At 42.8% G+C, this 25,655-nt stretch overlaps 1 protein-coding gene across 3 annotated transcripts in view; it reads right to left on the bottom strand.

The window, feature by feature from the left end:
• Positions 1 to 4,611: 4,611 nt before the first annotated feature.
• The window catches only part of SERPINE2 (serpin peptidase inhibitor, clade E (nexin, plasminogen activator inhibitor type 1), member 2), a 31,517-nt gene continuing 10,473 nt past the window's right edge, over positions 4,612 to 25,655 (bottom strand). For all 3 annotated transcript variants that reach the window (XM_014531137.1, XM_005883494.2, XM_014531136.1), the window contains 8 exons: positions 25,096 to 25,376; positions 22,104 to 22,331; positions 18,128 to 18,325; positions 12,528 to 12,726; positions 10,794 to 10,894; positions 8,674 to 8,760; positions 6,274 to 6,357; positions 4,612 to 5,373 (listed from right to left, as the gene is read on the bottom strand). In XM_014531137.1, coding sequence (XP_014386623.1) covers positions 5,336 to 5,373; positions 6,274 to 6,357; positions 8,674 to 8,760; positions 10,794 to 10,894; positions 12,528 to 12,726; positions 18,128 to 18,325; positions 22,104 to 22,331; positions 25,096 to 25,354 — 1,194 coding nt within the window. In that variant the 5' untranslated portion in view covers positions 25,355 to 25,376 and the 3' untranslated portion in view covers positions 4,612 to 5,335. The remainder of the gene's footprint in view (positions 5,374 to 6,273; positions 6,358 to 8,673; positions 8,761 to 10,793; positions 10,895 to 12,527; positions 12,727 to 18,127; positions 18,326 to 22,103; positions 22,332 to 25,095; positions 25,377 to 25,655) is intronic.

Raw genomic sequence — 25,655 nt, forward strand, 5'->3', positions numbered from 1 at the left:
TGCTGATAATTCGATCCCAAAATTCTGTTCAGGGCAGTTTGCAGGACCTTGACCTACAAAGCCGGAGGGGACGTATCCTCACCCGTAGGCTTTCAAGCTTTGAAACCTTGAATGCTTCTAAGTTTACATATGGAGCAAAGCTAGTTCTGGTTCATAAAAATTATTCTACAAGCAAAGAGATCCAAATTCCTTATGGAGATTGAGCTCAACATATTTCTAAGTAAAGTATCCTTTGAACCTGAATTAGGTTGTACTTTTTAAAAGCACCCATGAACATATGATGGGCTGGAAAGTAGAAAACAAATTATTAACATACTTTTTGCAGTTCTATATGAAATAGCTTGAAACTTGGAACCAATCTGGACAATAATTATAAATCCTGCATGAGTTTGATGTGTGGGCAAGAGGAATGTGTGGGTTACAAGGATGTCAAAATGGGTGTGTAATCTAGAGCATTTGGTGACCATTTGGAGGACTAGGTTTTTGATTATCTAATCCAGCGGTTCTCAACCTGTGGGTCGCGACCCCTTTGGCAGTTGAACGACCCTTTCACAGGGGTCGCCTATGACCATCCTGCAGGGCAGATATTTATATTACGATTCATAACAGTAGCAACATTACAGTTATGGAGTAGCAACGAAAATAATTTTATGGTTGGGTCACAACATGAGGAACTGTATTTAAAAGGCCAGAAGGTTGAGAACCACTGGTCTAATCTGTGTTGCGAAGATAGTTTCTATGACCATAGGAAATTGGTGGGGATATAAAAGTACTGATACTTGAACTTGGCACGGGAGAAAGACATTAGAATTATTTACTTTGAAATTCTGACACCCTTTCTCACCTCTTTCCACTCCAGCTCCCTAAGCCCAAAATATAATGGCACTAAAAGAAGTTCCTTAGCCAAAAATATAAGATTGATGTCTACAGACTCAATTACATAAGCCTTATTCTTTTTAGTACATATGCTCTTATTATCTATATATAAAATAGGGAATATTCTCAAAGTGGTTTATGTGATCATGAGAAAGTGAACTAACTATATCACTAAAAACAAACTCCCAAGAGTGAAATAGGGGCTGTTTATTGTGTTCAGCATGTTATATATATATTTACTAGAGACCCGATGCATGAAATTTGTGCAAGGGGCTTGGCCCTTGCAGCCCTGCTGCCTTGAGGCCCCTTCCACTGGTCAGAAGGTCATTCTGCCACCAGGTCTAATTAGCATATTAGCTCTTTATTTTATAGGATTTGGCCACAAGATGGTGCTCTAATCCCACTTCACAGTTAAGTAGTATGCAAAGTGCCATTATGTGAGACACTGCCTTTTATCTCAATACAGGAGACTACTAGTACGTATGTATGTATGTATGTATGTATGTACAGAGTATATGATTACAGTGACACATGACTTTTCTAGGCCCCTTACAGCTCTAATGAATATGTGTGCAGAAGCTAACTTCCCTCTTCCCTCTGGATGTAAAGTCGAGAATTTTATGTAAGATCCATTCATGCCAAGGTCTGGATGTGTTAGCTCTTATATTTACTGGAAAGAAGGAAAATGGCAGAGCTTCCATAGATAAAACTTTTTAAAGATTTTTTCCCCACTTCTTGCTATATTTTTTCTACTTTTATTTTATGATGGAAGAAAATGCACTGGCTGCAGTGTCCATCTTGACAGTTTGTAAAATCAGATGTGGGCATCCCTCTTATCAGGGGTCCAGCTCACAACTCCCCCAGCTGAGGGGTGCCCAGCTGGCAGCATGCTGCCCACGTCTGCATCCTTAAGCCCATTCTGTTCTCCCCTCAGCTGTCTCCAGACCTGTTTGTAAAGCCCCCTACCATTGTCCCCTAGGACCTACAACTGCAGCTCCCAACTTTGGCAATCAGAGCACTTGAAAGCCCTGGCTCTCTCTAAAGAATACCAGGTGATTGCTAAATTGAATCCCATCTTGCAAACTACGAACTTTTCCAGGAGAAAATTCATGCAATCAAAAATTATAATCACAAGCACATATGCTTCTGAAAAAAAGCAAGCCGTTTGGTGTCGGAACTGTCTGTGCTTTCACTAACACTCGCTCTCGTTCATGTACCTGACTGCCTGTCAGTGCTCACTAGCAGCAGAAGACTGAAGTTTTCAGAAAAATCTGAGAGAAAATTAATTGAGAAAATTAAAAACATTAAATTATTTCCCCTTCGGTTGAGGAAGAGCTCCATTATATGATTATTCACATCTGAGAAAATTAAAAACATTAAATTATTTCCCCTTTGGTTGAGGAAGAGCTCCATTATATGATTATTCACATCTGTTGCACATTAACATTGCAAAGAACTGATGACTTTGACCTAATGAATTTTGCGGAAGAGATGAGTAATGAGGTCTCTGACAGGTAGAGAAGGCTATTTCCAGTCAGAGGAGAAGGGGTTTGCTTGACTTTCTGACGACACTTGCTCCACGTAAGTTATAGCGTTGTCATCTCCACAGTCAGAAAATAGTACGGGCCTGGGGATATCATCAATACACAGTTTAGTTAATAAGACCAATACAGTCAAGGATAGGGGACCATCCTTAGAGTCACATGACAATGATGTCTGTAGGGGTCCTGACAACCTGTCAGTAGGACTCACTTCTTAGTCCTGGCATTGTTTTCCTGTCTAGCAAAGAAAAGCACAAGCGATATCACCCTTCTCTTTGCCTTTGGTAGCTGGGATTATAAACTTCAGACAGAGGAGGTATACTACTAAGAAATTTAAAAATTCACTTTTATTTTTCTATTTAATATTCAATTTAATCTGCAAATACTAACAATGTACCTGGTAACAATATACCATGACCTCCTGGTTCATGGGTTGATTACCACTGGGCCACACCAGCTGGGCCAGATACGCAATTTTAACGTGCCCAGTAAAATGTGACTGATTTATATTAGTGGGGAGCTGCCCACCTGTGTCACATAACAGGGCTACTCTATTGGGCAGTAATAAAAAGGTGAACTCTTCTGGTCTTTGCTGGAATGAGCAGTATTGGAGTCAAGAGCCCAGGGAGCTAGTCTTGGCCCTGCAAGTGTTTTTTTTGTCTTTTCTCTTGGACTAATGCCCATTTGGTCTTACTTTCTATCATGTAAACACACTGCAACAGTCAGATACCTCGATGTGCTAAGATTCTCTCTTCTAAAATTAAACTATGTAGAGAAATATTTATCTCTGTACCTGCTGGTACTTGGTACCCCAAAGGTAGTTGAAGGAATGAGTGAATGGAGTGCACAATTCTTGAATTACTGATTATCCTATTCTTAAACTATTTAAAGTAATATAACTGAATGGGATCAGAGAACTGGAAAACCAGTAAAACTTAACTCTAAAAGGCATTACTAACTAACTGTACCAGCATATTTGCTAGAGTACAAGTGTTCTGAGGTAACCCTTCAAAATAATTTTTTGGGGGCCCAGCCGGTGTGGCTCAGTGCTTGACATCGACCCATGAACCAGGAGGTCATGGTCAGGGCAGTGCCTGGGTTTTGGGCTCAATCCCCAGTAGGGGGCGTGCAGGAGGCAGTCGATCAATGATTCTTATCATTTGTTTCTATCCCTCTCTCTGAAATCAATAAAAACATATTTAAAAAATAATTTGTTGGCATCTAATTTTAACTAAGGAAAACAATCCCCTCTTTCTCCCTTCTGTCAAGGTTAACCAAAGTACCCAAACTTAGGCGAAGCTCAGCCCACTTGACAAATAAGAATTATAAATGGCAAATTGGTGGATTGTTGAATGTGACGTTTTAATATATAAAAAGTATAGTTCATGGGTTAGAAAAAGGTTTTTAAGTTTTGATAAAAAATATTTGAAACCATTCTGATTTAGGTAAGACTACCCAAATCTTGGAGAAATTAGTGGGAAGAAAAAACAAACAACCCGGCAACTAAAAAAATGGTAATATTAGAATTGTGACTAGTTCTCCAAAAAACCAAAACAAAAATCTTTCCATTTCACAAAATAAGTGCTCCAGCCTGTCACCCAAAACGACACATTGACACATCCACCGTTCTCTCCGATTTCCAAATTATATGAGTCCCCAGCGGCTTCTTTCTGCGCTGGCTACCAAATCCCCACGTTAGCTGGTAATACTTGGCCCTCACTTGAGTGAAAAGGCAGCTGAGATGAGAGGTGGGTTTAACGAGATAGTTCTTCCTCTGAAGGGATCTACAGATGGAAGGGGTGAAGCAGGGAATAGTGTCTGATAGCCACGTTTAGAGGAGAAAGCCAGGGGCTTTGGGTTTTCTATAGTTTACCAAAGTGCAAAGGTTTATTAGAAGAGGTTGAAGTCTTTTCAAAAGGCTCTGTTTCTTAAAAAATATATATTTTCACTGATTTCAGAGAGTAAGGGAGAGGGAGAGAGAAACATCAATGATGAGAGAGAACCATTGATTGGCTGCCTCCTGCATACCCTACACTGGGGATCAAGCCCGCAACCTGGGCATGTGCCCTGACTAGGAATTGAACCGTGACCTCCTCGTTCGTAGGTTGATGCTCAACCACTGAGGCACGCCACTCAGGCAAGTCTCTGTTTCTTGTGTTGTACTTTAAGATAGTAGACAAATAATTTTCTTTCCTTTTTTTTTTTTTTTTACTACTCATAACACTTTATTTTTACTTTGTACAAAATACAAAAATGCAAATCCAAAGAGTACAGGAGACCAGTAGCGACAGGCACACTGCACAACAGCAAACCTTGTCTAGCAAGACATTAGTTTTTAAAACTTTATTTTAGTGAATACGTGCATTATATAAAACAACAGCAACAACAACATCAAAAACACAAAGAGGCTAGAGATTTCGCTATTTCTACCCCCCAAATAATGCTTACTATCAAGACTTTGGATGAGACCAAAAAAAATTTAAAAGGCCAATAATATTTTTTTCCATAAAAATGTAAAAGCTACGATAAAATGTCTTTTCCCCCCATCACACTGATTCAATGTCTTCTGCAAAGCCATACATTAAACAAAACAAAACAAAAATCCTGAACTGGACAGTAAATACTCAAGAGGGTTGTTACCTAGGTAACCACTCAGTAGTTTAAAGACTCTTTTAAACATTTGGAAGCCCTCTAGTCATTGCTCAGTACAGGGTTCCAGCCATCCTGCCCTTTTCCCGCCTGTAACACATCTTGGAATAGAAATGCTTACATCATTGAGTCTCTGTTCCTAAGAACTAGTTTTGAAAAAGAAAGGAATGTAAAAAAATATTTAACAGAACTATGAGAGATGTAGGCAAGGAGTCTTCTCTTCATAGCAAAGTTGGGTTTGCTTTGCATGGCTTCTTCTGTAGGACCTTTCAGGGTTTGTTGATCTGCCCCATGAATAAGAAGGCACCTACAGAATTGAAAGAAAACAATGCATGACTATAAAAAACAGTTAAAAAAAATTAGATGGAAGACACATTTATGGGAAGGTCCCTGGGGTAAGTTTAAAGTTAACTGCTCTCAACAGAACTTTCTGCAATAATGGAAATGGTTTATACCTTCATGGTCCAGGATGGCAGCCATGAGTCACATGTCGCTACTGAGCTCTTGAAATATATTTATATTTCATGTAAATGAGTTAAAAGTTGAAGTGAAATAGCCACATGTGGCTAGAGATTAGGGCGCACACTAATTATGACATTGAACTTGCAATGAGACAAGAGGATAAGGAACTAGCTTATATTATTGATTTAAAAAGGGTAAGAGTTAAAATGTCTTAGTTTCTACTCTGTACCAACATGAACCCAACCTTTCCACAAAGACAATATTATTTATTCTTCAGAGTTGTACTAAGGGGTAGGTAGCAACTACTGTTACCCTTAAAGATGGAGCTAAAGTTTGAACCAATGACTCAAAGAGCCAAGATCCACTGAATTAACAAATCTTAACCGTGGAGTGGGCTTACAGAGGTTGATGGCATCTAGCTTCTTATAAAATTTTACTGCATTTATTTAAAAGAAAATCAATAGATGTTAAAAATGGCTCAAAGGGTGGCAGAGCTCTCTACATGTTAAAAACAAGATAAAACAAACAACACAAACATACAATCTTGTCCTTGTTTCAAAGATTCCATCACACTTTATAAACACAGTCTGATTTTCCTCTCTCCAATGTGTGTGGTTATATTATTTGAAGTGCTTGCGATTGTTGCCACATGGGAAATAGACTAAAAGCAGCACCATTGGATGTAACTACAAATCCACCTTTCTGAATTCTAACTTGTAACCAATGGAAGAGGAGAATCACTTACCTGTAGGATTATGTCGGATGAAAAATAGAAAAGGTCTGTCCACTATAAACCAGGGAGGAGATGACCTTGCAATTAGAATCGCAGCTGTGGGAAGAAAAGGAAACATGTTGTGCACCCAGCGTGTGGCCAGAAAGGCAGCTGGCCCCATGGAGCCTTGATGCTGGTGTTTGGGGATACACTTAATTCCTGTTCCATGGGCTGGACGTATCATGAAAGGCCCAATGGTCCCCATGTACTGAACAGCCACCATGGGCCAGGCCCTTTGCCTTTACCATCTTATTTAGTCTACACAAGTACCACCTTTAATAAAAGCACTTACTCCTTGTAGGGTTTCTATGAGGGTTAAGTGACATAAACATGTTATAGGTCTTAGCACAATGTTTGTTCACCATCATTAGTGGCTGTTTTCTATTTATTTCATCTGCCTTTCTGATGAAGGCAGCTGGTCCTTTCAGCCTATTTGAATCCCTTCTGCGTATCAAAGCCCAGCTTTGTGCTCAACCTCTGAGTCTGTGCCTCTTCCTCTGGCACGATCTAGGTTTTCCTCCCCTTGGCAACACAGACCACTCGTTGGGACCTAATGTGTTGTCCATCTCATCTTGGTGTAGACATTGGACTTAGAAAGCAAACTTCTTTAGTTCATGGTCTTAGACGTGCTTACTCTGCCATGCTTACCAACAGTGGCTTCAATTTAATAAGCCCGAGGTAGTGCCAGGTGTAACTGCCCCATGCTTGCTGCATTGACCCGGTCCTCTTGTTCAAGCCCCAGAAAGTATTAATGACTTGGGCTTGATATTACAAAGAAAACATCTGCAGCTATGTTGGGATACAGCATTCAACCCAGGGTTATTAAAAACAACTCAAGAGCAAGTGTTATGGACTAAATCGAATACCCTCAAAACATATATGCTGAAGCCTTAATCTCCATCGTGACTGTATTTGGACATAGGGCCTTTAAGGAGGCGTTTACTTAAATGAGGGCATGAAGGTAGAGCCCTAATCCAATAAAACTGGGGTCCTTATGAGAAGAGAGGGAAACACCAGGGATGAACACCCACAGAGAAAAGGCCTCTGAGTTCACAGTGAGAAGGCGGACATCCACAAGCCAAGGACAGAGGACTGAAGAGAAACCAGCCCTGCCAACACCTAGATCTTGGACTTCAGCCTCCAGAAGTGTGAGAAATGAATTTCTGTTGGACTTGTTATGGCAGCTCGAGCAAACTAATACAGCAGGGTTGGGCTTCATGAGGATTTGACCTGGGCAGTTACACAGGGCCCCACACTCACAAGGTCCCCGCATGTGGTTTAGTGACCTGCTGCTGCTATCTCAAATTCTCAATCAGTTTTGAACGAGGGGCTCCATATTTTCATTTCGCGAAGAACCCTGCAAATTATGTAGCCAGTCCTAATAGTTCTGCTGTTGGCAAAACGGGTCAATAACTTGGGCAAAACTTAGATGTCACTTATAATCACCCAGAAAAGACAGGAGGCATTTAAAAAATTCCAACCCCTCTTATTCTAGGTCTTTGTTTCAAATGCTATTTTAAAGGAATACACATTAAATGTTTATTTTAGAAAGGCAATAACGTGTCTACTGTGGGTATAAATGGTACTTTTAATGACCAGAAATACTTGACCCAGTTACAAGTGTAGCTGAGATATGATTCACTTTATGAGCTCACAGGGCTTGGTCATATCTATTCAAGCAATCTCATGTGGATAATCAAGGGGTAAAAAGGAAACAATCGAAGATTGTTCCATTTCCTCCTTCATTATATGAGCCGTCAAGGAGAAAGCAGAGGTGGATGTTCAAATGATCAAGAAAGGCTACCGCCATCCTGCTCCAATCAGCAGCTGCGAGCTAGTTCTTCACTTTGTCCTGGGTAAATCCAACTGACTCGTTTCCTGTGAGTTAAGTGCTATTATGCTATGTTTCTATCTGAAGATTTGTCTTCTCTGCTCATAGAAGCCAGAATACGCTCTGTCCTGCTAAGAGCAGGTCTGGGCACACTGCTGTGCTCAGGCCGTGTGGGGACAGATCCTGCCTTCATCAAGTTTTGTAGAAACAGCCGGGCCCTTTGGCTTGCATCATCTCTGCTGCTCTGTCGCTTCAATGGCAGAGTAGCTGCGTTGGAGCCAGTAGGGCCCACAAAGCAGAAAATACATAGTTTACAGAAAGAGTTCGTCGACTCTCGTCCTGGAGGAATTTTCTCACTGAAGTGCTTCCCTTAATGATACAGACTCAGAGGCCCATGGGCACAGGTCTTCAATCTGTCTCATTTCCCACTGTGTCCAGACAGTCACCTCACAGTCCACAAATGAGCTGGGGACGCCTGTCACCCCTCACCCCTCACCCGTCACCCCCGCACCAGGACCAGCCCCGCCAGGACCCCGGCTTACTGGTGACTGCTGAAGCTTTGGTTCCGTCTTCACTGACTTCAATTTTTGCTTTTTGCAAGATGTGAGAAATATGAAGGTTTTCTGACCCTGTTTTCAGAAAATAAGACAAAAAACAACAGCGTTTGTTTGCTATACAGACCATCTGTGTAGCTGGAAAAGGAACCTCAGCCATGGCCAATTCCAGTTCTTAAACGGTGTCAGTGGAGAAGCAACTTCTCACAGTCCCGGTGACTGAAGGCTGTAGGAGGCCTGCCACCTGCCCTGTCTGCTCAAAGAACTGGTATATCACTCAAGAGGAGGGAGTCGCAGACCCCAAATATGTTAGTGCCGCTAGCCATTCAACTCCGATCACTGAGAATTTCATAAACAATAAAAAGAGCGGAGCTGTAAAAAGGAAGCCCAGTTACCCAGAAGCAGCAAGCCAACATTATTTTTCCCTTACAAATGTCAGATCCAGGAGGGATTTCAGGTGACATTGACAGATGGGGAAACTGAGGCCCAGGGTGTTAAAAAAAGTCTGCCCTTAAGTCACATGCAAGTTAGTGGCAGAGTAGGTGCTGGCTTTTCACAAGAAAAGCCACTCATTTCGTGGGTGTATTAGTAAGAGAGGAGGGTCAAGCAGGAGACCAGTCAGACTGCTGTGAGGGCCAGACTCAGAAATGCAGTTTTGTCCCTGGAAACTTTCAGTGAATTCACTTTCCTTCTTAGCAAATCCTTACCATTCCAGCAACCCCCACTGGGGGCAGCTTTCAGGGGCAACACAAACAAAGGTTAATGGTAGCCTTGACTGGACATGGGTCAGGATGCAAAGGGAACTAGCGCTTCTTGCATCATCTGGTTTTATTTCATTTTAAATTTATCGGGGTGACATTAGTTAATAAAATTACATATTGTATTTCAGGTGTACGATTCTATAATCCACCAGCTGTACATTGTACTGTGTGCTCACCACCCCATCTGGTTTCAAATTGGCTGCACCGATGCTTGGCTCTAAATGTGACCGATGGTGAGTGAGGGGCCCCTTTGCAGGGCCACGTCACCTGCAGGGTTACACAGAAGGTCTCAGAAGAATGTGGGGAGCGTGGTCTTCCCTCTGAACACCTGTGAACTCCCTGGGGACACTATGTAGTGTTTAGGCTACATAGGATAACCCTGAAGGGGAAAGTGCATATTAAAACTGTGCTCCTCAAATGTTATTGGGCTGAGGAATTTGGTAAAGAGAAGATTCTGATTCAGTAGATCTGAGCTGGGCCCAGCATCATGTATTTCAAACAAGCTCCCAGGTGATGGGGCTGCCGCTGGACCAGGATGAGTGTCTGGCTCACAGGAGGAGACCATCAGGACAGCCATGCGCTGCAGTTTCCCCAGGAGGGTCAAGTGTGTGCCCGGGACAGGCACTCAGGTATTCACTAGCAGGCACCTGAGGCTGGTGATGAACACATGGCTTTGCATTCAAGGGGAAAAATACAAAATGGAGTGCAAGTAGTGTTTAAACCATGACTTTGCTATGGGAAGAGGTTGCTATGCCCCAAATTAAAAAAGACAAAGGACTGACCATTCACATATAGCTCCAGGAAAAGGTACCTATGTTGGCTCAGAAGGGATGTCATACCAGATGTATCTTAGAAGTTTTGGCAAAGAAAAATTCTAATCGGACTTCTTTGAATTTACATTATTTCAGATTAATGGGCATGAATTTCCAAAATACATATCTGGATATTGTGCATGCCTGCTGTTGTTTGGTGGGAATAAGTATTTGAGAGCCCAAAATATCTTGATTTTTCAAACATAGGGGACAAGTGTGCATTTGAAAAAATAACAACTAATACCTAAGTAAGGGCCAAATTTTTCGGTAATAGAGACAATACACAAAATACTTCTTTACCTGTGTAGAGTTACGTGGGCTTCACAGGAAAAGTACAAGTGAAATGCAGGGATGACTGAACTTCTAATTGAAATGATTAAGGATCAACAGCAACACTGGGCAATATATCAAATTAAACCTTGGAGAGTTTTAGGTCAACACATTTGTAATTTTGACCTTTCCTTTCTGAACAAATCAGAGACTCCATTTGTAACAAAGTCTTCAAATTTAAGAATACATTTTAAACTGAACATACTTGTTATTTTAGCAAAATTTGCCTTTGATGGGTCAAACATCTCGGTGATGCCAAGAACTTTCAGCGGCTCCTTCAGATCCATTTCTGCTGTGGCTGTGAACCTAGCATGAAAGCACAAAATAGGAGGAAAAATCACTAGGCTATGAATGATATAAAATGATATATTCAGTACCAGTGGGAAAATGTTTACAAACAGCTTCTTTTTAAGTATGCTCTGAACACCAATCTAAATTGCATTGTAAATTTTAATCCCAAGGTAATTAGAGAATAACTCATCCCTCAGACCCTCAGCTGGCATTAGCAGCACAAATAGTAACAGCAAGTGGAGGCTCTCTCATCCTCACATGCAACAGGCTCCCTGTTCCAGTCTCAGGGAGATCCACAGGAGCACCTTCTCTTGTGTGGACGGGAGATGCCGGGTGTTGACAAGTGTCTACACTCTGCAATGTCTACAGTCCTTCCCCACATCCAACCAAAGAGCCATCACCTTGGCTGCCGTAAGAGCCACCAACCTCACTGGGACTGGGGATGGTCAAAAGAGAGGAGATGCATTCCTGCTGGTTCATGGAGAGATTCTGAAAGGATCTCAGAATGTTAAAATGAGAGCAAACGTTGGGAATAGGTGTCATGGTAATGGTATTGTGTTTGGGTGTAATACTGATTTCTTGAATATGTGTAGGCTATCTGGCCTATAGCACCCACATGTCAGCTATTCAATGTGTCACCAGGGGATATTTTACCGGATTTGATCACATCCTATGGGAGAGCAACAGGGTAGATGAATGGATTCTCATCACAGATGGGTAGGAATGGCAATTAGCCATTAATTATAACTGTAATTTACCAACAACGTCACCATCTCATTCCTTTATACCAAGCATTGCCTATGTAAAGGCTTATTTTACAACAAAAAATAATCTTGGGAAGATTACTAATACTTATTATCAACGTACTTCTCTGATTTCTTAACTCAGTGACTGGAAATTAAAAGCTATTAGAACAGGAAGTTACCACCACACTGAGGTCTGGGTGGTTAAAAGCCCTAGAGACGGGCCAAACACTTATGTTAAAAAGTTCGTAAAAGGAAGACATCATTGCCCCCTTCACAATCTAGGCAAAACAAGGCGTTCTCTGACCTGTTAGAAATTCAGGATTCAGACAGAATCTGGGATGACTTTTCCCTTGGATTCAAGTCTTAACAGCCCAAATTCCATCTGTCTTATACTTTCAGGGTATAAGAGAAAAACTTCCCTAGATACTAACGTATGAATTCTGCTTGGTAGTTTCAAAATATTCCCTTACCACCTACCTTCTGGACCTTGGTCTTCAGCAACTTCCAGCTAAAACGTAAGTAACTAAAATGAAGCTCCGTATCAAAGAACAGAACGCTACTAAACTTTACTGTAATTTCATCATATTAATATGATGACATGCATGTGTTTTTCAGTTTTTTGAACAAATGAGACATGTTTGGAGCTTGGGGTTTTGTGGAGGCTCCGAGGCCATCTGCCTTCTCTCCTCCACTGTCATTAGCTGGTCATATCAGAAGCACGGGAATAACAACAAACTTTCCCACAAGCACAGCCTTGCATTCTGACCATGTGATTTCTGTACAATAAAGTGAGCTTTGTGATGGGCCAGATTTTAGCCTCGTGTTGTCTGGTATCTGGCACAGTCACCATCAAGGATTGAGCACTTCGGTTGTTTTCTCCTTCAGGGAAAGGAGCCACTTACTTGGGCAAGACGACCTGCACCCTCTTGGGCACCATCATGCTGGTCCAGCTGTCTATGGTCTTGGTGCTGATGTGAGGGATGATGGCCGAGAGAGGGGTGGAGCTCTCGCTCGGCAGCGCAATCAGCATGCTGATGCTCTCCCCGTGGTAGGGCAGTTCAATGAAGTTGTACCATAAGCCATTGGGGGTGCTTGCTGACCCTAAAGAAATCAGAGGCAGGTTCAGTAGGCCCTTGATGACTTCCAAACGTGGTGGGAGTGACCGCTGGTCACCAGGGTAGACTCAGAAGAAAGAGAGCCATGCAAAATAGCTTCCTTAGAAGGACAAAGGCACTTAGAATACAGTGCTTTGCAAGAAGTTGATCCTTATCATATGAATAAAGAAATGAATTTGAGCTGCCAGAGAAGGATTCTTTTGGCCAAGACTATGTGTGCATGTTAAAGAGAAGGAATAAACAGCTTCCATTGTTTAGGGCCCAATCTGTGCCAGCCCAAACCAACCATTTCCACACAGTTACAATCACAGTGTCCCATAAGGTAGGTATAAGAGGTCTATGTTACCACTAGGGAAGCTACCATTAGAGGAATTCGGTAACTTGCCAAGGGACACATGGCTAAGAAGTGGAGCACCAGGACTTGGGGTCAGTATGTCTAATGCCAAAGACCATCTTCTTACTTTACTACCCTGACTCCCTGCTCACTCTTCATTCATTCCAGTAACTTTCATTAGGGCTCTTAAATAATTTATGGTACTCGTGCTTACTAATAACAAACCAAGAATGACTTAATCAGTATTTGTCAAAATGTCGTGTAGAGAACTCTTACAACTTGCAAGATGCTCGGTGGACAAACTGGGTTCTGTACCCTGTAAGTTTAGGAAGCACTGGACCATTGCTTCTTGCAGAGAATATAATACCAACATTATAAAGGCTCTGAGATAGTCTGAAGAAAACTGTTTAACTCTAGTTATCCCCAGATCTCCCAAACTAAATAAACCCTTTTATCCCATGTAAAATATTCAAAACATTTAGCAACTGAGCAGCCTGCCTGAGCATCTAGGATTAGAGTGAATAAAAGTGTAGTCACGATGGGCACTGGCGAGAAGCCCAGCTCATGGGGATGGGCCCAGAGAGGCTACCAGCTCCATGGGGAAAGTCTTCGACAGAGCACTTTAGGATCCCATGGAACCTCTACATTCGGCATGTACTGAGTTATAAAAATAATGTGGTGAATGGAAAACCAGCATTTCTAGACTCATAGTGCATTTCTGAAAAGTTTTATTAAACATATCTCAAACTTTTTAAGAAGAACTCAGCAACCTTGGTGAGGTTATTTAACCTCTGTGTGCCTCTGAGCATGGAGGATGGAGACACCAGTGCAGGAGATCTAGAGTTACAGGACTTGGATTCAAATCCTGGTTCTGACATACACTAGCTCTTGGACTTGGGCAAACTCCTTATCCAGGGGTTGTTGAGATGATTAAATGTGAGAAAAAAAATACATGTAAGGGACTTAGCAGGGCCAGACCCAGGGTGGGTGCCCTCTGAGCAGGGCCCCCTCTTCCTCTTCCTCTAAATGACCTAGAAGGACACCATGTTTAAGGAAAAGAGAAAAGAGGAAGTGATTTCTCTCATGATTGCCTTTTCTTTGAGGAGGACCTTTGCCAATCACTGCACTGGAGACAGATAACCTCCACGTCAGGTCTCCACGGATGGGGGAAGGGTGGCAGAGAGACAGTGAACTTGTCTTTGTTACATAACAAACACTTTTAACTATAAAATGTGATGAAAACAGTGAAGCAATTAGAATGACTGACACTACAGGGTGACATTGCAGGTTCCTCTTAAGAAAGAAATATGTAGCAATCTGTGCATGTGCAGGCTCACGCTGGCCCGGGTTTGTCTTGGGGCTACCTATAATTCAAACATGGGACCCTCGTCTCTGCTTTTACCCTGCATACCACAATGGTCTCAGAAGAAATGGAAAAAATCCATGGGAAAGTGAGAAAAAAATCACTTCCTAATAATCCCTTTAATCCTCAAAGAAAACATTAGGTCCCTCCTCTGGCAGAGCTAATTTTTAGAAACTGAAATGTGGGAAGCAGTTAATAAATGATTACCCCAGGGCGAGGAGTAAGCACCTGGAGGTATTCATTAACCACTTCTAGAAGTGTTTAATGTTCAGATAAGGATTGGGGTCATGAATAATAAAAACTTATGAGCTGAGCGTGCTTGAGGCGAGGAGACAGCGTCTATTTCCACCCGTTAATCCAGCCTCGACTGGAGACATCATTAACTAACCATTTATATCCAGTCACTCACGTCTGCCTCATGATTCCTTTCTCCCTGGCTCTGCTCTGCTTCTGATCACAGGAGCTGATGACAAATGTCAGCTAGGATCCCTCAGAACAAACCCCTTCCATGCTTATCTTTACTTGGCAGCTTGAGGAGCCAGGAGACAAAACTAACACGTGTCCTCTCCTTCCACTCAGTCCCGAAAGCACTGCTTTCACAGTGTCGCCTTATGGAAGGCAAGCGCAGAGGTCAAAGACATGAGATCTGGAGTTATAGGACCTGGATTCAAATCCTGGCTCTGATACACACTAGCTCTTGGACTTGGGCAAATTCCTTATCCAGGTCTTAGTTTATTTACCTGTGCAATGGGATAACAGTGTCTACCTTACAGAGCTGTGAAAATGAAATGAGAATATATTTGCACACATCTACTGATGTCAGCAGTTTTGTAAAACACTTCACTTCTTAAGTGTTAGGTGGCTGCTCAAACAGTTGAAACAGAATTGATCCACCAAGAGAAACCCCACGAGCTGCAGTAGAGCACAGCTCCTGGGCAGGATGAATCAGACAGAGAAAGGGTATTTGGGAAGCTGGTGTGGGGCAGGGTCCCAGACTGCTTCCCCGTAGTGTCCTGCCTGAGGCCTGCATCCCGCAGCTCTGGGAAGCAGACTTAATGAGGATGATTTCTGGAGAACATAACAATGCGAATGAAGCAGGCTCCATTCTGAAGAGAAGGGAAGATGTGAAAAGAGAAAAGCAGCCTTTTCTCTTGATGAATGGTGATCAACCAAGCCTTTAATGAGAGATAAAAGGCAGGGAGCCAAATATTAAAAATATTAGAGATGATTTAGGACTTTCTGTCAGTGGTGCTTTGGGGATCAGCCAGTTTTTCTGGAAAGTTCCCTAAATGCTCCAATTCCTATTTGAAATCCTATAAGGGAGGAAGTAGTAGGTAAGGCTCAATGAAAGGTTAAGAACTCTTAACAGTCTGTACTATCAGAGAGAACATTTTAAATATTTAACATCAGGAAAGCCTCATAGATGAACGTTCCCCAAATTACCTTCTACTACAATTAACTATAGATTTCCTGAGTTCTGAAGGAATGGTTCAGCTATACTTCGGTAGATGTTGAAAACCCACGGCCTCTCGTCTATACTCAGGATGGAGCAAAGGGAGTTTGGGGAGAGCTGATGAGGAGGCCAGATGGTTTAAGCAGCTGGGTGAGAACTGGTGCCATTTGCTGAGCTGAGGAACACGGGGCAGAGAGAACTCGATGGGTGAGGGCCACAATGCGTTTATCTACGGAACTAGAACTTAATAGACGACCAAAGAGAAGTAAAATGAATAGGTAGGTATGAGTAGGAAGCTCAGAGGAGAGTGGACTCTAGAAATATACTCTAGATACACACACAAATATGCATATGTATTTTTGGAATTCTTTGTGGCCTTTTAAAAAAATTTCTAAGTCTAAATTCATAACCATAAACACAAGAAATGTGTAACTGCTTTGACTCAGCAATTCCTATTCAAGGGCATTACCTTTAGAAGTTCTGGCACAAGTATCTAGACATTTATGTACGAGAATGGTCCCTGCTGTGATGTGTGTTATGGGAAAAAAGTCAATGACCGTTTTTAGGATATGATGATACATTTATGCCATGGCATATAATGCAGCTGATAAAAGGATCTCATTGACATCAAAAAGTTTCCCAAGATATACTGTCTAATGAATAAAGCAGATTATAGAATAGAAATAACAGTGTAATCCTATGTATGTGGAAAAGTCTCATGGACGTATTTCAGATACCCATAGAAAAAGTCTCAAATGCTATCCCTGGCACTTAATAGGGGTTTTATCCTGGGAAATGGAATTGTAGGGGTACATTTACTTTCTGCCTTATATCTGTCCTATTTGAGGATTTTGCAATGAGCATGAAATACACTTCTACAAAAGGATTTTTCAGGCTTTTTTAATAGAAAAGTTTCTATCATCAAAAAGCTTATACTTAATGGGACAGAGTCAAGAGAATTTTCCCCTCCTCTCCTACTGTCCCCGCCCGGCCCTGGTGACGGCAGGGAGAGGGCTGGGAAGCCAGCAGCCTAACCCCTCTCCCCTCCCTTGCCCCACTAGCCAACCCAGCTGGAACCCAGAGGGCAAGGGAGACCACAGATACAGCCTCCTGGAAGCCCGAACAGGGAGGAGAAGCAAGGACACAAATCAGGGAAGAGGCCCAGTACTGTAGTCCCACAGAGAACGAACCTTTGACAATGAGAATGTATTTGTGTACTGCTTTCTGTAAAACACACACGTATATTCTGAGACAAAGCAGTTCTTAATGGAAAAGCTTCCGGGACACATTGCTTCCTCTCTGGGAATCTCCTATCTACTCAAGAAAAGTGGGTTACATTCATTCCTGTAAACACAAATATTTTAATCTTTTGGGAATGTCTGTGGAATTCCTTGCATTTTCATCTTTGACTACTGAAACATACAGTAAATGAGGTCCCCTCACTTTTTATTTTGTTAGAATGGGGAAAGTGTGCAAAGACTGGCCTTAAGATAACACAGCTGCACTTTGGCTCTGAGCTGATGGCCATGCTAGCATTCTGCTAGAGTCTTCTTGATTCCAACTTTGGGGCAAAAGAGCCTTTTCTTATCCTCAGTTGCTTCACATGAAATGTTTCTGCAGGACTTTTTAAATATATGTTATCTTTTTAAAAAGTTTACTGAGTGAATGACAACATTTTACCAAGAAGGATGATGAATAATAAATGAGAGGAAAGTGAGTTTGTTTATTGCATCCCGCATATAAAGCATTCCCTAATTTAAAGAATCGGGCAGCTAGCGAAATGTTGAACAGTGCTTGAAGCTAATTCGTACTGAATATACAAAGGAAATACTTGGAAAACACACGTCCAGGTATAGGTTGGAGATGTCAAGGCTAACTTATACAGTGAAAAGAAGAGTAATGTTAATCGGACCACCAATGCTTTGATAAAACCAGGTTTAAAATGCAACCACCAGACTCAGTTATCTATGCTGTGGTAATGGCAGCAGAAGTGGGCCATTTTTTTGTTTCCTGATTGCAAAATGGATACATATTTAAAATTTAAAATTAAAAATAAAGAAAAAGAATAATTTGAAATACCACCTCTGCTAACATTTAATTGAACATCCTCCAACACAGGTCTCTAGAGACGTATGAATATATAGCAAGTATTTTATACAAATGGGATGAATCAGCATCTGTTGCTGATTCTGAAATCAACCATATATTAGAAAGGAGCCTTGCACGTGTGAACTTACCGCTCCGGAACAGAGAGAGCTGGGCTAGCATGGGCACTTGGTAGGACTTCCCGTCAGCTGCCACAAATGGACGTTTCTTTGTGTTCTCGGGTCGAAACCGTGATTTCCACAAACCCTTAAAATACAGGGCGTTGACCAGGACCATTCTGGTGAGCACGCCGTCGATCAGGTCAGGGGAGAGCAGATTGTCGATCTTACCTGTGAGGTCACAGAACACACAAGGAAGAAACTCAGGATTGGCAGAGGCAGCTGCTGGATCAGGAGAATGGGAAAATCGAAGGGATTCTTAAATGATTTAGAAAAGCAATTTTTTTACATCACCCTTGTGTACTTTCTGATTCTTTTTCTCACTAAAAAGTAAAGCTGAAAACAAGTTAAAAATCAGAGATCGGGAAAGACTTTAGAGATCCTCTATGTAGGGATTACTGAACTTTTCATCAAGAAATTCTTTTATACCTAGTCCCTATTAGCCCCATGATTTAGAAAAATTTACTCATCCAAATAAGCTATACAGCAGTGATGGCGAACCTTTTGAGCTCAGCATGTCAGCATTTTGAAAAACCCTAACTTAACTCTGGTGCCGTGTCACATATAGAAATTTTTTGATATTTGCAACCATAGTAAAACAAAGACTTATATTTTTGATATTTATTTTATATATTTAAAATGCCATTTAACAAAGAAAAATCAACCAAAAAAAGAGTTTGTATGTCACCTCTGACACGCGTGTCATAGGTTCGCCATCACTGCTATACAGTATTTAATTATTAATTAAGTTCCCTATTTTGGCTAATAACGGACACGTGTGATGACCAGGGAGAGGTTTTGGTCAGCACAAGATAAGTAGTCGGGCTGTTTGAACCACTGAGTTGATTTAATCACAGTCAAAATAAAGGAACACTTTATCCTGCACAGTGTTAGCAAAGGTGAATGCCTAAGTTCTCGTAAGATTTTTAGAAATGTTGAGCATTGGTTTGTAATCTGTGGTTAAAGAAGAGTGGAAGTTAAAATCGCTGTCTATATTTATGGGTCAGGGATCAAGCTAGGTGCTAATATTACAGAGATGAAAAGAAGTGAGTTCTCTCCCAGAACTCCTAATTTTGAAGGAAAACGCTCTTCACCAGACGTCAAGATGTGGGGAGGGTCCACCTCGCTTGTGTCAGGAGTGAAGGAGCAGCCACTGACGTTCTGGAAGGCTCTGTGAAGCCACAGGATCCTGCAAAGTGCTACCTGGGCTTCACACTTTGGATTTTTTCATTTAGGTTCTTTTGGCTTCATATTTGAAGATTCAGCTGAGTGTGGTGTGTGTGTGTGTGTGTGTGTGTGTGTGTACATGTACAAGAGAGATCACTAATACCCAAAGCTATTAAAAATTAGTTCAATGCAGCCTTTAAAAAAAAAAAGTGCATAATATAAGTGCAAGTTATAATGTATTAAATGGCGAGTTTCTGAAGAAGCAACAATGTCTAATTCAGAAAAGAGATTTAAGTCCTTTTAAATGAAGCGCAAGAGGATTCTGATGTACAAAAAACAAACATAAAGAAATCACCAGAGAGAAGCAGACCCAGGTTTCCCGGACAGTTTCACCATTACTCCCTATTTCCACAAGGGGGCACCAACGCCACCTTACCTTAGGATCTGAAGGAAAATACATGTTTTAAATAGCCATTATTCAATACAAGGCCGGCCTCTGCCAACAGACTGTGGGAAGCAAGTTAGAGCTTTGTGCTCCAGCGATAGCAAGCTCCTTAGAGCTGGTCCCCCCATAGTGAATGTTTCCTGCCTTTGCTGGGAACATCACCCAGTGCAGCCCCTACCTGCCTTTAAAGACATAGCTCCATGGTCCCTCTTGTCCACCTTGCTGAGCCTCCCACTCATCTCCCAGGAGTTTCCATAAAGCCCGATGCTCAGCACCACCATGACATTGAGGTATTTTGTTCCAGACAAATGTAATGTGTCTGTCTCCCCCAACTGAACCACGAATTGTGCAAGAACAAGGACCCTGTCATTCATTTCCTAAAATCCTGCCTAGCTCTGTGTTCAGTGTACAGTCAGTGCTAAGTGTCTGAAGAAATCTCTTCAGCCTTTTTTTTTTTTTTGCTAAGATAAATAAAACCTCTGATCGCCACCTGTAGGACTAAGATATTGTAAGAAGACATGAAAAAAAAAATAAACAGGAAAGACAAAGAAAGGTAAGAAATGCATAGCTTAGAGGCAATGAGGCACACGAGACACCTGCCATCAGTAACTGCCATAAACATGCATCCATCGTCTATCCACGTGTCTTCCAATACACTCACCATCCACCTACCCATTCATCCTTTTTAAAAATATATATTTTGATTGATTTCAGAGAGGAAGGGAGAAGGATAGAGAGATAGAAACATTGATGATGAGAGAGAATCATTTAAAAGCTGCCTCCTGCATGCCCCACACTGGGGATTGAGCCCGAAACCTGGGCATATGCTCTGACCGGGAATTGAACTGTGACCTTCTGGTTCATAGGTCGATGCTCAACCATTGAGCGACACTGGCCTGGCCCCATCCATCCTTAGATGCCTACCTATCAGGTGCCACGTATTCTTTTAGATAAGAAAATGAAACAAACAAACAAACAAACAAACCCTGCCCTCAAAGATCTGTGTGTCCTTGAGGTGGAGGCTGACATAAGTAAACCCAGAATAGTATAAAGCTGCAGTTGTACAAGCTACCTTGAGTGAAAGCACTCAAGGATGTGAGGGCAAATAAGGGGAATCTGACCTGGTTGGCGAGGTCAGGCATGGATGGGTTCCTTGAGGAAGTATGACTTAGTTGAGCCTATGGCTATCAAAATAGCTCACGCGTGAACATTTGCTAAGTGCCAGGCACTCTGGTAAATGCTTTACCTATATTATTTTTATCCTCATAACAACCTTAACGTTGATATAGCTATTCTAGTAGTATCACTATGATATATCCATTTTATGGATGAGGGCATTGAGGCACAGGGAGGTTAAATAACGAGCCCTAGGTGACACAGCCAATAAATGGCAGAACTGAGATTCAAACTCAGAACATACTCTTTTAACTGTTATGCTCTTCATGTGACAGTGTGAAGATGAATAGGCATTAACAAGGGGAAGGGAAGTGTTCAGTAGGTTGGGGTCCTGTGATCTAAACATACGCCCCGGGTAACTCTCATGCAGGTATGTCAGGAACCACACTGAGAAACATGCCTGAAGTTCCCAAAGTTTTTTCTTTGAGCATCTTCTCTCTGTTGCATCTCTTTTGCTTCCACTCCTGTGCCCTTAACTCTCCCTTCTATGAAAAACGGTTCCCAAACCTACGTTTCTAGACTTAACTTTTCTCTGTTGTCCTGGACCTACCTCTCTTCCTGCATGTTTTCACCTGGAACTCCAGTTTACAAATGAACAGGTTTAGAACGCCAATGTCAGACTTGGCTCAGTCTCATGGGAGAAGAGACACAGGTAAACAAGTAATCATTATGCCGTGTGGCAAGTGCTATAATGAAGGACATAGAAGAGGCACAATCATATGCCCATCAGAATTGGAGAGGAGGCACCTGCTTCTTGAGAAGGACATTCCAGGCAAAGGAGACAACAGATACAAAGGCAGGAAGGAGTGAGCAGCAAAAATTTCAAAACAGACAAGGGCCAGTGCACGAGGTTTCTGGGGATGAGATGCAGTGAGGAAAGAAGAGGGTCTGCAGGGCTGTATTCTGCTCTGCTGCCCGTGCCACAGGGGAAAAAATCCCCAAGGGACACGAGTGGGGGCACGAAAAGGGAAGGAAGGCAGCCCGAGTTGTGGGCCCTGCTCAGAAAGAAAAGACAGACCAGCCAGTGGGGTCTTGGCCTTTGCCAACAGAAGGGCCACTGGACTTGCAGACACGTGTTAGGATCTTAGAGTCTAACTCACGCTTTCATTCACAAAGTGTAAAATCATACAAAATGTTGCCCAGGGAGCCGTGACCACTCACCCCTGGTTTCATTTTTAACCCACGCATTGATGGAATCACAGGCGGAGGCTGGATCCTTAAAGTTCACATTCCGGACTTCACACTGAAACACATCTTTGTTCCTGGTAATGAAAGGCACTTCGATTTTAGAGCCATTCTTCACAAACATTGCATTAGCCACCGTCACAATATCTTTATTCTTCTTGGAGACGATGGCCTTGTTGATCTTCTTTAACGTTTTACCAGCTCCTAGAGGGGAAAGGAGAAAACATGGCAGTATTTCCACAAGAATTCTGAGAAGTCATTTTTCAAAGTATCTTCTATCTTATGGCAATAACAACGGTATAAGCAAGATAATACGAGTAGTGTTCTCAGTGTCCTTGTGTTAAGAAAAGGGGGGAGGGGGTGTAATTAAATAAAGTACAACTGTTAATAGGTCTTAAAAATCGGTCATGCTTCGAGCATCAAATCAGGCACATTGAAGGCATTTTCAACACCTTTCCCATGGGGACCTCATTCTCCTGGGGGACTTTCTTGGTACCGGGTCGACAGGAAGATTGGTAAGCGCCTCAATTATGTAGCCATGGAGGGATACATGAAAGGAATCTTCCCAACCCATTCTCTTTCTCACTTAACAATCGTGACCGCTATTTCCTTTCCTGCCAAAGATTTAACAACATGATTACCTTTTTCTATTTTGGGAAGAAAAAAAAAGGAATAAAATAAGCATTTGAAAGACTATAAAAAAAATGGCCATGTGCCATCATCCACGAACAATGATTTTTACTTGATATCGAGCTCAAAAAGTAAAGGGATTAATCTTAGGGCAACATAAGCTTTATTTTACACAAGCCATCCATACATGCTCCACTCAGTTTTAGAGCATGGGAAGGAGGAGAGTAAGTTATAAGGATGCAATGTGTTTCTGTAGAGAGCTTGTATTACAGATCCTTCTCACTCACTTTGCAGAATGACACTGTCCTAAAACGCCCTGCAAGTCTTGTCACTCTGAGAGGTTTCTTTTTCTGACTCTTCAACAAAAATTTTTTTATTGATTTTATTAGAGAGAAAGAAAGGGAGAGGGAGAGAGAGAAACATTGATGAGAGGGAAACATCAATGTCGACTGGCTGCCTCCTGCATGCCCCCTACTGGGGATCGAGCCTGCAACCTGGGCAGTGCCCTGACTGGGAATTGAACCTGCAAACTCTTGGTGCATGGGATGATGCCCAACCAACCGAGCCACACCGGCCAGGCTCTTCTTCTGACCCTTTAAACCAGGGCAGGGAAGAGGTGCCCAGGCTCCATGAAGAGGTGGTGCTATGGCCTTTGTCAGGCTGGCCCATTTCATAAGTCAGGGAGCAGCAAACGTCAGAGGCCACGTCCCAGCTCTGTCCTGTTCAGCCATAAGGCCTCCTCCACAGGCCCTGGTCTCCTGCTGGGAGAAGATCAGAGCAGATCTCTCCTCTTTTGCCCCACACAGTCCTGCCTTCGTCCTCAATGAGAGCATCACTATTGTGAGTTCTCAGAGGCGGAGCTGGAAGTAAGGCCCGAACAACCACTCGGGCTCCCTGGGATCAGTGTGTCATGTCAACAGACGTCACAGAGGTTTGGGAGGAAGAAAAAGTAGGGTGGGCGGTGGGAGGTGGGGCGCTGCCCACAGGCTAATAGCCTCAAAACTTTGGAAGTACTGCTTAAAATGAGTGTGGCTCAACATTAAAACCAACAGCCAAAATCCAGCTGCTGTTTTGGAATTGGACTGGCACACAGATGGCCCTGGGAAAGGCCCTAAATTCTAGCCGTGATTCACTGTGAAGTTCTAAGCCACCAAGAGTTTCCGAACTCCCGAGCGAGGGGCAGAACAGTGTGTCCCAAGTATTATTCTTTCCCTGCTCCGACAGGTGAACAAACTGCAAACTCGTGCAGAAGGTTAACGCTGTGTCATCCGGCAGGTGGTCAGGCATTCGGTGCCGGGAGCGCTGGAGGCCACACTGAGACCATCGCCAACGGGACCCGAAGTGCACAAACCCCACCTCACTCATCTTCCTCTCCAGCTGAAGGCGTCAACTCAGTCAAAGCCAGCAGAGGTGGAGGAGCAGGGGTAGGGAAAATGGTCATTTCCCAGTAAAGTCACTAAGCGGTGAGAAGTGACTGGCTCAGGTCACAATGCCTTGAAGGCTCTGAAGCTGGCCCTGCACCTGGCCCCCGGCAGCGTGGAGGAGGCAGGTAACCCTGGTGAGAAAACTCGAGCTAAAGCAAAACGACAGTGCTGAGACATGGGAGCTCTAGGTTAGGTTTAAGTCGGTTGTTAAAAACAGGTAAAGAAAACTATGCTTTTTCCAAGAACTGGGCCTCACTTAAAAAAATTTTTTTGGAGCCTTTTATTTTGAAATAATTATAACTTCACAGGAAGTTGCAAAACAGTGAATAGGGTGGTCTCACATACCTTTCACCCAGTTTCTCCATTTGTGACATTATGTATGGCAATGCCACCACCAGGAACTTGCCATTGGGATGGTCCACAGAGCGCATTCAGGTGGCAGTGTTTGTGTGTGTGTGTGTGTGTGTGTGTCTTTATGCAATTTTATCCCCCAGGTAGATTCACGTGTCCATCACCCCAGTCAAGACACAGAAGGGTCCCATCACCATAAGACTCCTCGTGCTGCCCTCCATGGCCACGCACAACCCACCTTCCCAGTTGACATTTTTAAAAGTGCATTCACAGCCATAAGGCATTTTTAGCCCTGTACCCCATGAAGGTGGGGCCGATGGGCAGTTTCTCTTCAGAGATGAGAAAACTGAGAGATTGAGGGTTTGACCCAAAGCCCCATAGCTATAGGCTAGAATCCAGCTCTCCTAACTTCCAGCACCACAGCACCTGTGCTTTAGAGCAGAGGGCTTAAGCCCCGGAGGGCACCAGGGCTGCTCTGCTGGCTTCTGGGGCTTTAAGAGAAGACCCAGCAAGGGATCCCCAGACTCCTCTCAGGCCCTGCGGCCAGAGCCCACAGCACTCACCTTTCACGCCGTATCTCATCACGGAGGTGAGCTGCGCCTTGGTTCGGCCATCGGCTCCCAGCTGCAGCATCCCCAGCACAGACGCGATCCCATGGGGGGAGACGACGATGTTGTCCTGAGGCCTGGACTTGACAATCTGGTGGAAAACTTGGATCCCTATGTCAGAGCCTAGTTCCTCCAGAGGCTGAGGATTAAACTGGAGGCACACGGAGGGCAAAGTCACTGTGACCACGAGGAAGAGGGGGAAATGCCAAGACATGGTTCCTGCTGGCAAGGCCAACCTGAAAATTAGATTAGAAAAAGATCATTTAAATGCTACTGAAATGGGCACTTTGGGGGACTACTTTGTACTCAACCTGATGTGATTTACCTTACCCAGTATAACTGAATACCTTCTTAATAAAGTTAAGAACAGCACAGATTACATTGGTTTTGACTGTATGTTGTTAGGGGGATGGGAAGGGACAAGAAGGGAACTTCTGCTTGGTGCGTCCCAACTAAGCGCCAGACACTATTCTAATTGTTATTTATTACTCACAGCCACTGTCCAGCCAATTAAA

The sequence above is a fragment of the Myotis brandtii genome, unplaced genomic scaffold (assembly GCF_000412655.1).
Source record: "Myotis brandtii unplaced genomic scaffold, ASM41265v1 scaffold79, whole genome shotgun sequence".
In the NCBI taxonomy this organism is placed as follows: Eukaryota; Metazoa; Chordata; class Mammalia; order Chiroptera; family Vespertilionidae; genus Myotis; species Myotis brandtii.